The following is a 16,530-nucleotide window of genomic DNA, read 5'->3' on the forward strand; positions in this document are numbered from 1 at the left end:
ACCTTAACTCACGCAAGCACATACGCTACTTACACAGCAGCAACAGCCTGCACATCCTCTGTGTGAGGGGCAAAGTAAGCAGTGACAAACACCAACAAGCAAATCCTCCAGGCAAGAGGCGAGGAGAGGCTCACGGGCAGAGACAGCGCACAAACCGAGCCCACCGTGCTCTCAGCCCGCTGCAGCTCGCTAAACCCGCTCCTGCCGCACATCAGCAAAGGCCACAGGACAATCAGCTGTCTCCTTCAGCTGTCAGGGTGCGACTGCAGCTGTTACAGTGAGCTGAGCACGCGTGCCTCCGTGGGCAGTTCCACCACACGGATTTCAGGCGGCGCTGGCTCAGCCCTCGCACAGGGGAGAGCAGCGAGCCCCAGCCCCGCTCGCCTTGCGGACACTCACATCCCCCGGCCCAGCTCCTGCTGCGGGAATGGGCTCAGCTCCATCCTGCCTGGTGTCCAGGCGCTGTGGGAAGGTCCAGGCCGGCGCAGCCAGGAGCTGCCTCGGCACCGGGCTGGCACAGCTGTGGGCACAGCCAGCGCCTGACGCCGTGGCCTGGGGAGCAGAGCCCTGCGGTGCCCGCTGACTGTGGCAGGGCAGCACAGCCCCGAGCTGCAGGGACAGCACAGCTGCCTGCCACCGCCCCGTGCTGCCCTGCTCCGCCAGCAGGCTCCTCGCTGTTTGCTCCTGGACCAGCACCCGGCTGTGCCAACTCCTTCCCTCCTCACCTCCCCTCAATGCCGAACAATACACGCACCTCACTGCACCACGAACACGGAATTACCACGGAGGGTAAGGAAGAGGCAGGCAGAGCCCACAGCTCGGCCAGAAATCCAGCCCAGCACTGGAAGGGACAGAGCTTCCTGGAGCTCAGACTGGTCCTGCCCTCCCTACACCTTCCTTCAGAGCCTGGGGGCAGAGATGAGAAAACCAGCGTTTGCTTTCTGCCTTTCTGCCGGAGCGAGGAGCACCGTGAGCAGGCAGCTCTGGTGTTGGAAAGGTGCAGCTTTAGGGCTCCCTGCTTCTGCACCCCTTTTCCTCCCCTGTTACCTCCCCAGGGCAGAATAAATTTGCTGGTTCACGTTGTTAAGAATCGGGATCTCAGCACTTTTCCATTTTATCAGGGCTGCTCTCAGAACTGTTTTTCTTTGCTCTTTAGGGGAAGTTATTTATCCCTCTTCTATGCAGCCAGCATCTTCAGGCACTGGCAATTTGACAACTTAATATTCTTTTTCCCTTTGTTGGATGATCACAGTACAAAAATGATTGCACATATTCCTGTCATTCCGTTCTAGAAATTCTGGAAATCAACATCCCTGGCACGTCCCAACCCCTGCATCAAACCCCAGCTGCTCCTGAGGGATGGAGCTCAGACTCCTCCACGGCTCTCCTGGTTCCTGTTGTTCTAAAAGTAATGAACTCCAGCCTAACTCTACCTGGATTTCAGGTCCCTGGAGTGAAGCAGCACAGTGCCTCTTGAACTCGCCCTTCAGGAGACAAAAAGCCTTTTGCCAGAAAAATGTTAAGCACCAAGTGTGAAAAAGCCATCCCAAAATTTATTCTCAAAAAAATGTCAACAGAAACGCATCAGTAGGTACTCAAAAACTACAGAGTTCTCAGAAGTCATACATTCACAACGTAGAAACGCAACACTTGGGATGCCTTTTGTGTGGTCTATGTAACAATATCCATTTTACAGTGTAAACAGGTACTGGTATGTTCTTACCCACAAGTCCAGCGGGAAAGGCACAACTCGGCAAACAGAGATCATAATAGCAAGAATCAGGTGCAACAACATCACACAAACTTTTGGTAAATCTGCATTTTTGGGGCCTTCCACAACAGAGACTGGGCTTGAAGATTTCCTGCAGTCAACAGCCAGGTTTCTTTCCCTCCTTCAGTCCCTTCCACACCCATTGCAGCCTGGTTCAGATCCCATTACACATCCAGTTCCAGCAGGCGTTCGAGGAGTAGTGAAAGGTCAGTCCAGCAACTCCTCAGGTGCCTCCACTAATAATACATCAGGTTTTGGTTTCACATAGTGCATGGAAGCATCTGCTTGAATCTCAGCCATTACAGTGGTCATTATTAGAAAAAATAGACACTACAACTACAAAAGGGAAAAAATGAGGTAGATAGCTTAGAATCCAGATGACTATCCCAGCAACCTTCATACAACACACACGGATCATTAATCACCGTTCTGGTGGAATGCAAGCTCACAGACCACCAAAAAAACCTTAACGACCAGAGCAGGAATGCCATCCAAAAACCCACAAAACATTTAACCTAAGCATGAATACTTCATATTTAAATACAGGTTTACACAGACTGATCTCCTAAATTACCCAAACAAAAAACAAAACAAAAAAAAAAAACCAAACCAAAAACAAAAAACCAAAAAGTCTCTTGCTAAGGAAACCAGTTCCCATGGCAAATTGCAACAGTCACCTGAGATTCCTTGCAGAGCTTTTAAACCTGACTTCCCAAGGCAAGTCTTCCCTTTCAAGAGGAAACAAACAAACAAACAACAAAAAAAAGTATATACATACCCACCCATGCTTGTTTGGGGCTCTTGGTATTGAAATAAAACATCTAGGAGAAACTGCACATCTTTGGAAGCAGGAATTTTGGCACTATACTTGAAGGACCGTCCTACTAGTAGTATTAAATAAGCAGCAGTCAACACAAAGAATTAATTACTTAGGAGCAGTGACTAAAGAAAAAACAGCAACTTGCTTCTCATAGAACTTCTGAGGCAAAAAACCCAAAGGAATTAAAAAAAAAAAAAACAAAACAAAACCAAAAACTGTAGTTTTTATAGCCATTTTTAAGAAAAAGTACATTCAGAAACCACACAGAGCCGAAAACCCAAACAAAAAATTCTAAGAGGGTGGCAGACATTCTAGGATATTTACCCGCATTAATAGTTTCCATTTCTCATCAGTAAATAGAAGCTTTTCCATCAACAGTAGGTTGTTTCCACTCTGTTCAAAAACCCCCATTATCACTCTAAACAAAGAGGTAAATACGCTAACCTTTGGAATTTCAAGTTGCAGAAACTTCTGTAAGGCTGTACACGTTAAAGTCACACGTAGGAACTACTTTGCAAGACCCGCATCTTTCCAAATAGAAGGAAATCCTATTCTTTATTAATTACTATTTGCAAAGCAATATGATGATTGTACTCCGGGCAACTCTTACAAAGACAACCATAAAATCATTTGCACGTCGATAGGAAAATAGGAGGCCGAAGTGGAATCTCTTAAAAATATACGTTTTTGTGTCTATATATATTTGCTCTCTCTGTAGGCAGACTCCTCTCGAGCCTTCAGCTAACGGCGATTTTGTTCTCCTCCAGGAAGTGAGGGAACTGGTGTTTTGGCACACTGTCTGCAGCAGCGCCGGCCGCCTTCTCCGCGTCAGAGGCGGCGCCAGCCTGGGCCGCGTCCCCCTTGGAGGCCGGGGCGGAGTTCAGGGGCGAGCCCCCGGCCATGGGCACGGGCAGGGCGCCGCTCTGGATCACCGAGATCTCGTTGGTCTTCACGGCCAGCCCGGTGCTGAGCACGGCCGCGTACTGGTTCCACACGGCGGGGTCGATGCTCACCGAGGGCGCCAGCATGTCCTTGGGGAACATCTCCGACACCTTCTTGGGGTCGTTCCCCAGCAGGGCCATGGGGTTGTCGATGGACAGGCGCCTGCCCCGCCTGGCTGAGTTGTTCCACATGTGGGTTCCTACGTGGACCTTCCGGAGCGGGGGGGGAAAGCAAAGAGAATCGTTAATGCCGCAGCTCTCCGGTGGTGTAACCCAAATCCCGCTTTGCTTGCGGCCCAGCAGCCCAAAGAAGTCAGGCTTGCTCCGTCCGCATGCAGGTGAATATTTAAGCTGGGTGGTTCTTGTTGGAGTTCCCTTCCTGGCCATGTGTAAGACACAGTCGTTCCACTGCCTGACATCACCGTGGCTCGCTGGAGCTGGCTTGGAGGACTGTGTTTTACACTTGGAATAAACTGTGCTGGCAAAGCCACCCTCTCTCCCCCCAAAACAGAAGGCACATTATCTGCTGCAAACAGACCATACTGAAAAAAATACTGGGTAATGCAAAAAACCACCAAGTAATGAATCCTGCACACCACGTTCTGCTGGCGCTCCCAGCGAGGCACTGCTCACACACTGCAGAGCATTTTCTCTCCCCATCAGCATTCATGCCAGAGGGCTGAAGAGCTTGAAGAGGTTCTCACAAGGAGGGAGAAGCCTCTGTGCAAGTGAGGGAGCTGAGTCCCTCACGGGGCCAATGGATTCATCTGGCAAGAGGACAGACTCACAGCACTTGTTCAGCGCGTGCTTAGACACAATCCCCACGCACTTTCTGCCATCTCAGGATTATCCTACTTTATCCCCTCTCATCTCACCAAATTTCAAGCAGCGCAGTGTAATGCATTTACTCAGCAGGCAGCATTTTGTAGCAGTCTACAAAATGCTTATGTCTTGACACATCCAAATCCAAATCAAAAAAGAAAGCAATCTGCTTAGTGAGGGCTAAGCCTTCCCTTCCATCCCAGAAGGAAAGTCAAGGACAGCAGCAAAGACCTGCAGGTGATCTCAGTAACTTACACAAAAAACTGGTGGAGAAACTCAGGAAGGAGACAAGAGACAAAAGTATTCGAGGAACTAAAAGACAAATCAGTGCTGTCCCAAAGGCAGGTCAAACATTAGAAAGGGTCTTTCCATCTCTAGTCTTAGTTTCACAGACTAAGGAGAGGACAGCAGACAGGACCCACCTTCAGGTTTCCTTTGGTGGTGAAGGCTCTCCCACAGATGGTGCAGGCAAAGGGCTTCTCCCCAGTGTGGGTGCGTTCGTGGATCTGCAGGGCGCTGGCGGAGGAGAAGTTCTTCCCACAGGTAGTGCAGATGTGCTGTTTGGCGGGACGGCAGAACTTGGGGCGCGGCACCAGCAGAGGGGCCACCCCAGGGGACAGAGCTGGAGGGCCGATGAAGTGGCCAGCGCTGAGGGGACGATCGCTGGGCAGCTCCATCTTTATCAGGGCTGGTGGGGCTCTGACAAAAGCGGCTGGAATACTGCTTCGACCTGGAAAGAAAGCAAAGGTGATGCTTATCCCAACATAATTCTGTTTCTGAGCTTAAGCCTGGCTGAGACTCGAGGCGCTGCCTTTGAAGTTGCGTGGGCCTGAAGAGCACATCTGCAGAGCCCACCACAATTCCTAGGATACCCCAAAACAAATCAGTTCATCCCAGGGTTTGTTGGTGAGCTTATGAGATAGAAAGTCTTTCAGGACAAATTTAGATCAACCTTGACCTCAATGGTTAAGAGCCCGCAAACAACGCAAACTACCTCAGGGTTTTCATGTCACACTCTTGGGATAAGCAGTTTTCCCTTAAAACACAAATGTGAATTTTTGATGAGCTGTAAGGAGATACCAAGTGAGCCCATGAAAGGCAGCCAGGGCACAGTTTACATTAATTTTAATGAGATGACAGCACTTAAGCCTTTGCATTTTGGGCCCGACTTAGTCAGGAAAACTTTAGAGGGCCTGTGCCCTTATCCAAACAGAGGAGCAGCAAGAGGGGAAAGCTGAGGAAGTTGTGTTCCCTGTTGGTGCTTTCAGGATTGATTTCCTACTGCCCCACCCCAAATCCCCGCCAGCGTTTTATCACTCACCATATTCTCCATTCGCAAAGTGTAGCCCAGGCTCCTCTTTAATGACCTTCCGACCGATATTGCCGTACGTTAAATCCAACGCCCCGACAACCCCTTCCATTTCCGCGGGAGCATTCTCGGGGCCCTCCGGTTTACTGCCCGTGCCCGAATCCTCCTGGTTGTTGAAGGCGGGTGACTTTGACCGGACGCTCTCAGGCTGGCTGTTGGCCGGGGACAGCGCCTGCAGCGACGCGGCCTCGGAGGCGGCGGGGCTCCGGCCGTTCTGATAGTCGGCATCTCCCGCCACCGAGGACGAGTCGTTGGTCATGCCATCGCTTTCTGCCGAGCCGTTGTCGCTGGACTTCAGGCTGCTCTGCCGCTGCAGATTCAGAGAGGAGGCGACGATCTTCATCTGGTTCTCCAGCGCCGTGACCCCAGAGAAGGCGGCGGCCGCGGCGGGCGACTCCGACTGCGCGTCGTACGGAGTGGGAGGTTTGGAAGAGCTCCTGGGGCCGTCCTGAGAGTCCAGGTCATCTTCCACGTCTATGCTTTCCACCATCTCCTCGGGGCGGCCGACGTCTCCGTTCTTCTCGGGCACGGCAGGATCCGCCTCGGCGCCGTCGCAGGGCGGCTCTGGCACGGGGGTGTTGGGGATCTGCCCGCCCATGTGCATGCGGATGTGCTGCTGCAGCACCACGGCGTTTGTAAACTTCTTCTGGCAAATCGGACACGAATGCTGCATCTTCAAGGGGGTGTTGGCCCGATGGACGCCGTAGTGGGTTTTGAGGTTCCCTTTAGTGGAGAAGGCACGGCCACAGATCTTGCACTTGAACGGCCTCTCCCCGGTGTGGGTGCGGTAATGCATTTTGAGCGAGCTCTGGCAGCTCAGCACCCTGTGACAGATCAGGCACTCGTTGGGGTCAGCAGAGGATTTGTCGATGTTTTCAACCAGCTGCTGGAGCTTTGATGTCTCCGAGCCTTGCTCGTTTGACCCACTTACGTGGAAGATGCTCACGCTGCAGGTAGCTTGCGGTGAGCTCAAGCTCTGCTCCGTCCCCGACTCGTGACCGACCGCCCCCGACGAGGAGGAGCCGCCCTCGCTTTCGGGAGAGGGCCTGGACTGCAGCTCGCTTGAGAACGTACCAGGCAGCGGCTCCTTGATGCCTGCCAGGCTGGAGATGCTCTGAGGTGCGCCGGTGGCCGCAGAGGTAGGCAGAGTTGTGAGGAGAGGTTTGCTGTCCACAATCAGGTTGGACTCGTCCAGCGGCACAGACATCCCGTAGGGGATTCCGGTGCTGGTAGGAACATTGTCCAGGTGCTCAGGAACCGGGTAAGGATTCATCTTTATGTGGGGGTACTTGTCTTTGTGACGCTGAAAATGCACTTTAAGGTTTCCTTTGGTGGTGAAGCGGTTCCCACAGATGTTGCATTTGTAGGGTCTTTCCCCGGTGTGGGAGCGGAGGTGGATCTGCAGGGCACTGTCATTGCCGAAGACCTTCCCACAGAATTTACACTTGTGTTTGAAGAAGGGCTCCTCGGCGTTCGGTTTGCTCTCAGACACGCTGATGTTGGGGGGTTTCCCCTTCCCCTTCTTCGAGGAATCCATCACGGACGAGACGGCCGAAAGCGGGTTCTGGAAGATGACCGAGCTGGAGGACTGAGGTAGCAAAGGATTCGGGAACTGAGAGATGGAGCCGGGGAGGCCTCGGCTCCCCTCCGGCTTCAGGGGGAAGGAGGAGGAGAGCCCAGCAGCCAGCGAGCTGGCGGCTGCAATGCCAGTGTTAGAATGAGGTAGTTTTCCTTGCTTCAAGGATTCCAGCGATAGGCTCTGGCTTCCAGCCTTCTGTCCGATCAGAGCCACGGCAGCCGAGAGCTGCTGGGACATGTGGGCGCCCAGAGCTTTGAGCGGGTCAGTAGCAGCTGCTATGGAGGGGTGCAGGGCGTGGGGAGCCATCATGGCGATCTGGATGCGGATCTGCTCCGTCAGCTGGATCTGCTGGAGCTGCTGCTGCTGCAGGCACACCAGCTGCTCCAGGATCATGGGGATGGCGTTGAAGCCGGCCGCCGAGGAGGAGATGGCGTCGGACGTCCGCTGGTTCACGGCCACCTTGGTGCCGCGGATCGTCTGCAGGGTCACGTTAGTGTTCGGGACTTTGGGTTTTGGGAGATAGCTTAGGCCGGGAGCCGCGGGCGTCAGCGGGGGTTCTATTTTAAGGTACATTCCTCCTACCGGTTCAGCATCCATTTTTCCTTCTCTCTTCTCCACAGAGCCGGCGCAGCCCTTGGCCTGGACGTCCTTGCGTGCCCTGCCGTCCATCCGGTCGCTTGGGAAGGTCCCCAGAGAAGCCTCGGAGAAGCTCTCAGGGGGGACAGCTCCCTCGCTGTCATTCATGATTAGAACAGGTGGATTTTTAGTGCAATTTTTCTTATGCTCAAGGAATTCAGAGAGAACAAAGAACTCTGCACAGCATTTCTCACAGATTTTGGTTTCCTCCGTGCGGCACCTTTTGGAACTCATTTCACCATCCCTATCACCTGGGACGTCTTGTGGACTCCCTTAAAAGAAAAGAAAGTCACATTAATAATTGCTAGATTTAGGCCAAGCATGCACTATTAGGATCACTGACTCTACCCAAATTGCAAATTAAAGATATAAGACACTGGAATCAAGTTCAGATCAACCTGAAATTCTGTTCTTTGTTTTGATGCCCATTTCTTCACAACCCCAAAGAAATATGCACCTCAGTTCAGCTTACAAGAAAAAACATATTATAAAAGGACTCTCACAAGTCTCAATGAAAAGAGATTTATCGAAAATCCCTTTATAAAGGTAAAAAAAACCCCTGGAACAATCCTGCAAGGCAGCACCTGCAACACGGCTTAAAAGGAACACAAGGACAGAGAAAGCATTGAAGCACTGTGCAAAACACCACAGAGTTATTTGCTCTTTGCACCTCAGGTTCTATTTCTTTGTTAACCATCTCTCAGAAATTCGTACAAGACCATTAACAGAGGAATTTTGAGCAATTCTAACTGTATCGACTTTAACTCTGCCATTATTAATAGTAATTATAATCCAAGAGGGCTGACAAAAGCAAAGCCAGGCCAGTATTAGCGCTGAAATCCTTCAAAAGCAAACACACCCCAAAAGTAATCTCAGCATGGACACAGTAGCAAGGCAATTATTAAAACCGGAACTTGACGCACAAGTAAGTATGAGCCTGCATTGATTCGGATGGTGATCAAAATTAACACAAATAACGAAGTCCTGCTCCCAAAACCACGCCAAGGCATTTCCAATCCTCACAGGGGGCCTCGTTCAGCTGCACCCACACCTCGCCCACTTTTGGGAAGGGGCAGGGAAAGCCAAGCTGGGCTCCAAGTCCACTCCTGCCCTTCCAACTCCAGCACCCCTCTGCTTGGGCTGAGCAGAATCAGCATGTGGACAAAAACAAAAAAAAAACAAAAAAAACCCCCAAAAAACCCACCAAAAACAACAACAAATCGGTGAAATATGTGAACTGGAAGAGGTTAAGAGAAATTATAACCAAAACAGGATGTTTTTGCTCAGCCTTGCCATCCTCCAAACGAGACACCCGCCGCACTCGAGGCGGGGCAGCGCCCAGGGCAGGAGCGCTCAGCAGGGAAAACTTCCCCGTGAGGGGCAAGCGGGGAGGGCTCCGGGAGAGTTCCAGCCCCCATCAGCAGAGAAATCCTGGAGATCACGGGGATTGCTCCAGTTCTGAGAGGAGCCAAGGGCGCAGCGAGTTCACCTGCCGCTGCCCAGTGGGGCACAGGGAGCGGGGTCACTCACGGGGAGCGGGGTCACTCATCTGTCCTGCCCAGACCTCCTGGCACCAGTCCCTGCCACCAGCCACCCCCTGGGCCGAGGTGAAGCCGGGACTCTGCAAGCTCAGGAGCTTCCTGAGGCTCTGGTTTGTGCCAGGTGTGGCCAAACCACCCCGGAGTGTCCTGAACGTGGAGAGGAACCCTCCAGCTCAAACACATGACCTTGCTTGAGGGGGTGTAAAACCCCTCGGAGGGAGGATATTGCAAACCTTGCCATTTCTTACCTCTACAAGGGCACTGTGTGTATCCAACAAAGCAAATTTCCATGTTTAATGTTTACATTTGGAAATAAACATCTGATCAATTTCAAAAATTCCGAGTACCAGAGGCCTGTGCTGCTGTGATCTGCAGAGCAGGAAATCCAAACCTGCACAAGTCCTTGAACGGGGAGGAAAGTTCTCAGCACAGCTCTGATCAAAAATGTTTGGATGCCTTCTATTTAACCAGAGAGAATTAAACTCTTCCCCTTCAGCCCGAACAACTCCCCTAAGTGAAAGAAACAAGAACAGCAGCACACATTTCCCATCCCAAATATCATTAAAGCAGTGTCTCTAAATCTTAAAGTGATTTGACTCTAAAAACACACAGGAGTCCAGCCTGCAGACAAGTACAACTACTACACGATCAAGAGCAAGAATAATTATTTGAAACTTGTTTTGCAGGAGTCTGAGTAGATACACTTGGTGAGGAGGTACCTGGGTTAAAAAAAAAAAAGACAATAAACTTCCAGAACTGCTCTACACTGACTCGAGAGGTCTTTGACTACTTTCCTGTTTCACAGAACACACTAAAACATGAACATCTCTTCCAAATCTCTAAGTGTTTGGGGCCTTCCCCGTTCCATCTCTCAGGCAGAACAACACTGGCTCCACGTCACTAAATGCTAAAAAAATAAGCCCAGCTTTTACTTTTTCCAGTGGCACAGAAATGTCTGCACCAAACACTGTTGCCCACCCCCAAGGAGATACTCCAGGATAATGTCTAGACAAGTCCTCAAACTTTAACTGCTTCAAAGCATCTGATCATTTATCTCCTTTCCCTTGATAATACTCCTTATTTTTCTACTTCTGCGCTGATAAGATCACACTAAATTCAATGCCCCTTTCCCAATCTCCAGCACAGCCCACGCTCCTCGTTTTCACAATTCCGAGGATCTCTGAGAACGTTTCTGGTTCTGAGCAGCAGTTGCCATCTCAGAGAAAGAAACCCCAGTAAACCGAAGGTCCCCGTGCTGGGCAGCAGCGGGCAGAGGTTGGCAGCCTGGCCCTGCCACGTATTTTCATTTTCCTGGCAGTGAAGCATTAGCTCAGGACTCTGAATAAATTCAATTCGGAGCTTGCAACGACTTGCTGCATGACAAACAGGGAAATTCTGCATGATTTTCCCTTTCACCTTAAAGAAAGGGTTTTAGATACATTCACAAGCAGGGCGCTGGGTTATTTTTACAGTAGCTGGAATAACAAAGGAGCAATTGACTGTTTCTGTAAGAAACCCAAGAGCTTCTGTGAAAATCGTGGTGATTTGTAACCACCTCCTCTCCCCGGCCCAAGTGCTGCCATCAGAGCTCCTCAGCTCCCCCGAATGAAACATTGGGGATAATATAAGATAATAAATAATAATAATATAATAACAATACGATAATATCTTGGCCTGGACTCAGAGAGGGCAGCTCTGCCACAACAACTCGTGCACTTCACTTAACCCTCTCCTCCAAAGGCTTCCCAGGGACAGGACTTCTACTGTGGCGTGGGGTTTTTTTTTTTTTTTTATCTCCCCACCCCCGAATTTCAGGAATGTTATCTCTCAGCATCTAGTTATCCAATAAGTTAGAAGAATGCAGTAAACCCAGCAGGGGGGTTAGATTGAATCACTGGCAAATGGATGGAAAAAATCCACTATTGTGTAGGACAAGACGGTCATCGACAAGGAAGGCTGATAAAATCCACACCGCTCGAATTAATTTTTTTTTTTTAAGAACACAGTAAAAGTAGTGAAGTAAATCTGGTTTGATGCAATCTCAAGAAGGGTGCTGCTAAGCCATTAGTGACTTGTTTTTTTCCTCAACTATTTCACTTGAATTCGGATGAAACAACTCAAGCTTTCCCACCCAGTTGTTTTTTTTTTTTATTCATGAGTTTTAATACCTTTGCTGAGCTTACTTTCCTCACGGCCTACATCTGATCGACTGCCTTAAGGTTAACAAAACCACGCATTTCCCCGGTTTAGATTAACCCCTGCAGGATTGATTACCAGCCCTCCACTCCTCTCCAGACACGAACCCCCTGCCATCAGCTCGCTGTCGCTCCGGGTCGCGCTTCCCCGATGCTTTTCTGCTGCTCCCAAGAGCTCTGCCCTGCCCCAAATCGCCCTTCTCCCGCTAGCAAACGCCATTTAACGCATTTAAACTGGGACAAAATCACTTTCTCGAGCGAGTAAAACGCACCACTGACGACTTACAGAGGTATTCCAAAGGCCTTGCTGAATTCATCAGCTGCGTCTTCCTACCCAAGAAAGAGGCAGAAACGCGTTACACCCACACTCAGCATTTCACGTGCTTACAGGGCCCGCTCTCAAGGCTTCAATTATTTCGTTATCCACTCGCTAACCCACCCTTTGGCCTAGGCACAACTTCAAGCGAGACATTCAGCCGAAGACAGAACAAACCACAGTGAAGGAGAACTTGCGAGGAGCAAAACAAGCGCTAAAACCCGCGGGGAAAGCGGGGACCCGAGGCGCTGGGTCCGGAGGGCACAGCCCCGCTCCGGAGGGGCTCGGAGCCCCCGGGGAAGGGCTCGGAGCCCCCGGGGAAGCGCCCCGAGCCCCCCCGGGGAAGGGCTCGGAGCCCCCCCGGGGAAGCGCCGCGCTCGCTGCCCGGAGCTGCCCGGGCCGGTCGGTGGAGGGCACTCATGGCCCACGCTCCGACCCCGCCGGGCCACCAACACCCCGGGCGGGGCCACCGCCACCGCGGCACCCAGCCGAGCCGCCGGCATCCCCCGCACGGCGATCTCCAGGCACGGGTGTCGCTCCGAGCCCCCCGCCCGGCCACACCTGCCCGGAGCGCGCTCGAACGCTGGCGCGGCGTTTAAGAGCGAGCTAAACGGCGCAAACCCCGCTGCCAAGGTCAATTGCATGAGAGTCCTAATTGTGAGCCTGACATCAACTTACCACCCACGGCAAGCAGGAGGAGGCAAAGGTTAGAGCAGCAGCTCTGTCAAAACGTCACACGCCGCCCAGCCCGGCGAAAGGGCTCCATCCCCGCGCCCAGTGTAATGGTCCACTTAGGTAAAAGTGAAAAAGAAGCCGGGCATCGCCCCCCCGGCACCCCCTTGCCAGGGCTGCAGCACCCCGGGCACGGCGGGGATGCTCCCGCAGCCCGGGGCTCCGGGCCGGGCAGACCCGACGGCACCAACCGAAACCGGACCTGACATAAACATAAACCACCACCAAACTCGGGCTTTCCTCCTTCAACCTTTCCTCGTCCACCATCCCTCTCCGGTTCTACAGAGCCCAGCGCACCAATCGCAGATATCATTGAAGCAAAGCTACGCTAATTTTACCCCGAGGGGAAAAAAAGAAGAAGAAAAAAAGTTGCAGTTTGATACTGTATTTTTTAAGAATGAATCCGATTTTTAATGGCAGCAATCCAGCACAATAGGCATTTTCAAGCCCTTTTGTGGAAATGCTAATTTCCAGTGTGTAGCATTATTCCCCCGTGACCACCTGCTGATTTTTTGACCTGTTAATGGATCCCCAGGTTCGCGGGACACTTTAACCCGCTGCATTGTTCACAGAGGTGGGTCCCAAATCGCTTTGCGGGAGGGGGTGGAAAAAAAGGGGAATACTTGCAAAAAAGGAGATAAGGGCTTGATTTTATTATTACGATCACGTGTATATCCCCGCTAATGCCCCAGACAAATCCCTGCGGAATTTCGACTTTGTTATGCAGCTTCATCACTTATTATTTACGGGCACACCTGGAGCGGGGAATATCAGGACTCTTTGGGAGACTGGCGGGCGGTCCGAGCCGCCGGAGCCGCAGCCCCCGGTTGTATTTCGGGGAGCGGAGATGCCGCAGGACGGGGGCTCAGTGCCCCGAGCCCCCCAAACCCACGGCACCCCACGAGCAGCAGGAGAAACCCCCCCAGGGATTCGCAGCTCCCCCAGGTTCCCCCCGGCCTGGGCGGCCGCTGAGGGCTCCCGGAGGGAATTCCATCCAGGGTTCGGCTGGTAAAATTGAGAACGGGAGCGGGGAAAAGGAAAATAAAATAAAAAAAAAAAAAAAAAAAAAAAAAGCCCGAACAACAATAACAAAAAAGCAGCTGGCCATTGCCCCGGAGAGCGCGGTGCGGAGCGATCCTCCCTCCGTCCCTCCCGCACGCCTCCCCCGCCCCAGCGGCCGCATCAGGAGTGATTAACCCTTTTGTTTCAGCGCGGGGCCGGAGGTGCCTTTCCAGCAGCGGGCAGAGATTTACATGTGGAAACATCACCTCCATCCCCCAACCTAACCATATGCACAAAGGAAAACAGTCATGCATTAAACATGGGATTTATTGCCTTCTGGCCAGCATGCTGTTTCTTAAGTCACCATTAACCGGACCCAACAATTGCACATTTCGACTCAAAGAAGAGAAGGGGGGAGGAGGGAAGGGGAAAAAAAAAAAAAAAAAAAAAAAAAAAAAATTAAAGAGCCCGAACCTCCTGCGGACTGGGAATAAGCAGCTCCCGTAATGCGCACGGGTTTTGATCGGTTCTAGGCATGGAAACAAAACCAGTCCCAAACGCAAGCAAAGAACCCAAAGAAAGTTCTTGGGGGGTGGGGGGGGGACACACACGGAGAACATCGGGGCACAACAGCCACAACAACTCGGAAGGAACGCTCCCCACCCGGGACGGGCCGTGCCCTCCTCCGGCCGCGGGACGAGCACGGCGGCGGCGCCCGGAGCCCCGCACGCAGCGCCGGGGGAAAGGAGCCCGCAGCCCCCGCAGCCCGGCTCGGGAGGATGCTGCTCCCGTGGAGTGCCCCCTCCGCCCTTCCCCTGCACGCCCGCCCCGCCGGGAGATGATTTCAGCCCGAATTTCTACTTTTCCCGGAGTAGGGCCCAGGAATGCGAGCTCTCCCCGAAACGGGGAGAGCGATCCGCGCTGGCCGAGTCCCCCCACGCCGCCCAAGTACAAAGCGCTGGCGCACACCCCACATTAGCTCACCGGAGTTATTTTAGGAAGTCGGAAATCAAAGATGGCTGGAGGTCAAGCTACAAAAGGTCCAGGGCGATTGTGATCTCCAACAGAAATAGTCCGAGTGTGGCGGGTTTTTTACCCCCGTTCTTTTTTTTTTTTTTTTTTTTAAAGCCCCACAAAAATCCTCATCGAACTCCCGACAAAGTGCTAAGTACACCGATGAAACCCAGCCCCAGCCATTTCCCACCCCTCCGCAGTTGTCTGTAATTTCTCCCTATGCTCCCCCACCCCTTTCCCCCCCCATCCCCCCAAATTCCCCGGCCTCGGGGAGGTTTTGGGGCTCCCCTCCCACGCGGCCGCGGCCCCACGCGGGAGCCGGCGGAGGCTCGGCGGGGAGCGTGCGGGGCATTGCGGGGCGAGGGGCAGCGCTGCGCCCGCGGCCGAGCCCCCCCCAAAATAACGAGGAGCCCCCCGTGCCTCGCTCAAACCCGCGGGGGAGTTCATCCCCCAACCAACCCCCCCCCCCCCAAAAAAAAAAAAACAACCAAAAAAACCCTGGGACGAGCCGAGGGTCGGCTCCGGGCAGAGCCCGAGGGGGGAAAGGAGCGGGGGGTGAAACACGAGGGTGGAAAAAGCCCCCGGGAAGCGCCGCTCGCATCAGCCGCGCTGGGAGCCGCGGCCGCTCCGCGCCCCCTCTGCGCTCACCACTTGCAGCATCTGGGGGCTGCTCCTCGGAGTTGATGTGCTGGGGCTTCGCCTGCTTCCGTCGCGACATGGTGCACCAGCATCGGGAGCGTGCAATAGTAGCAATTATTTTCCCCTTCACAACAAATTCCTAGAGTTGGGAAATTTGGGCGGAATGCGCATGTCAGAGTAATTATGATTATCAATAATGCATTGCGATTTATCATGGGTCCCTGACGGCTGATTGGCCTGAGTCCAAGGGCTCACAGATTATTCAAATCAGCCCCATTGATCCGCGCAGCGGGGCACGCTGGGCCATGTAGTCCCCGCGCCCGGCCCGCCCCGGCGGGCGACAAAGGCGAGAGCCCCGCGGGGCCGGGGCACCCCCGGGCCACCCCCGGGCCACCGCCGCCTCCCCGGCTGAACAAACACCCCGGCGGCGCGGCTCTCCTGCCGGCACACCGACAGCACCTTTGTTGTCTCACCTGCGCCCTTTAGATCGCGTTTTAAAGAGTTTTGTTGTTTGGGGTTTTTGTTGGGTTTTTTTTGTTGTTTTTTTTTCCTCCCCCCTCTCTCTCTCCCCCCCCTAAAGCAAGCACAAGCCCGGGACAATGCTCATTCTTCCTTTGTCGCTCGATAAGGTGGCAAAGGGAAGAGCTGGAGGGGCGAGCCCGGGCTCCCGCGGTGGGGTGGGCGACCGGAGGGGCTTTAAAAGCGGATGCAGCGTAATGAGGCTGCTCTGCTTCAGCTGCTCGCAGGCTCTTTAAAGCCTCGCTTGCTGCGGAGCTGAGCGAGTCGGGTTTTTAACAGCAAAGTTAAAAACGTGGGGCGCGCAAAGGCTCGTGTGAAAAAGTTGAAGCAACAGCGCTTTCAGAGCGCTTTCCCACACCAAGTCGACTGCGTTGATGCGGAGTGGAATGATTTTCATGTCCGCTCCCCTTTTCGGCTGCTGGCTCCATGGGAACGTGGCACGGGCCCCAGCCGGGTGGCCCCCGGCCCTGGGTGGCACTTTGGGGACAGTCCGTGTGGCTGGAGGTGGCTGCGGGACCCGGCTCAGCTGAGCCTGGGGCTGAGCTGTGCTCTAAAGCCCCCGAGTGTCACAGCAGAGTCACCCCCAGCCCTCCCACCCCCACTGAAACCAGACGGATCTTGCACAAGAGGATCC

The 16,530-nt window shown here is 53.2% G+C and overlaps 1 protein-coding gene across 2 annotated transcripts; it reads right to left on the minus strand.

Moving 5' to 3' along the window:
• Positions 1-1,533: 1,533 nt before the first annotated feature.
• On the minus strand, positions 1,534-15,931 carry SALL4 (spalt like transcription factor 4). 2 transcript variants are annotated; one of them, XM_040080362.2, is made up of 5 exons: positions 15,851-15,931; positions 15,387-15,516; positions 5,676-8,210; positions 4,777-5,084; positions 1,534-3,742 (listed from the first exon to the last, which is right to left on the minus strand). In XM_040080362.2, the coding sequence occupies exons 2-5, from the start codon at positions 15,454-15,456 to the stop codon at positions 3,329-3,331; spliced, it is 3,327 nt and encodes a 1,108-aa protein (XP_039936296.1). In that variant the 5' UTR covers positions 15,457-15,516; positions 15,851-15,931; the 3' UTR covers positions 1,534-3,328. The 2 variants fall into 2 exon arrangements, with proteins under 2 accessions (XP_039936296.1, XP_058278729.1); XM_058422746.1 differs by lacking the exon at positions 15,851-15,931 and having other exon boundaries at positions 15,387-15,542.
• Positions 15,932-16,530: the final 599 nt, after the last annotated feature.

This window comes from Hirundo rustica, chromosome 16, assembly GCF_015227805.2.
Source record: "Hirundo rustica isolate bHirRus1 chromosome 16, bHirRus1.pri.v3, whole genome shotgun sequence".
Lineage (NCBI taxonomy): Eukaryota > Metazoa > Chordata > Aves > Passeriformes > Hirundinidae > Hirundo > Hirundo rustica.

Bases quoted from the DNA above. Each gene is read 5' to 3' on its own strand.
- SALL4 (XM_040080362.2), bottom strand. From the start codon at position 15,456: ATGTCGCGACGGAAGCAGGCGAAGCCCCAGCACATCAACTCCGAGGAG. The intron at 8,211-15,386 runs GTGAGCGCAGAG...TTTTCTTTTAAG, and splicing joins GCCCCCAGATGCTGCAAGTG to GGAGTCCACAAGACGTCCCA. The intron at 5,085-5,675 runs GTGAGTGATAAA...CTTTCTTTCCAG, and splicing joins CTTTGCGAATGGAGAATATG to GTCGAAGCAGTATTCCAGCC.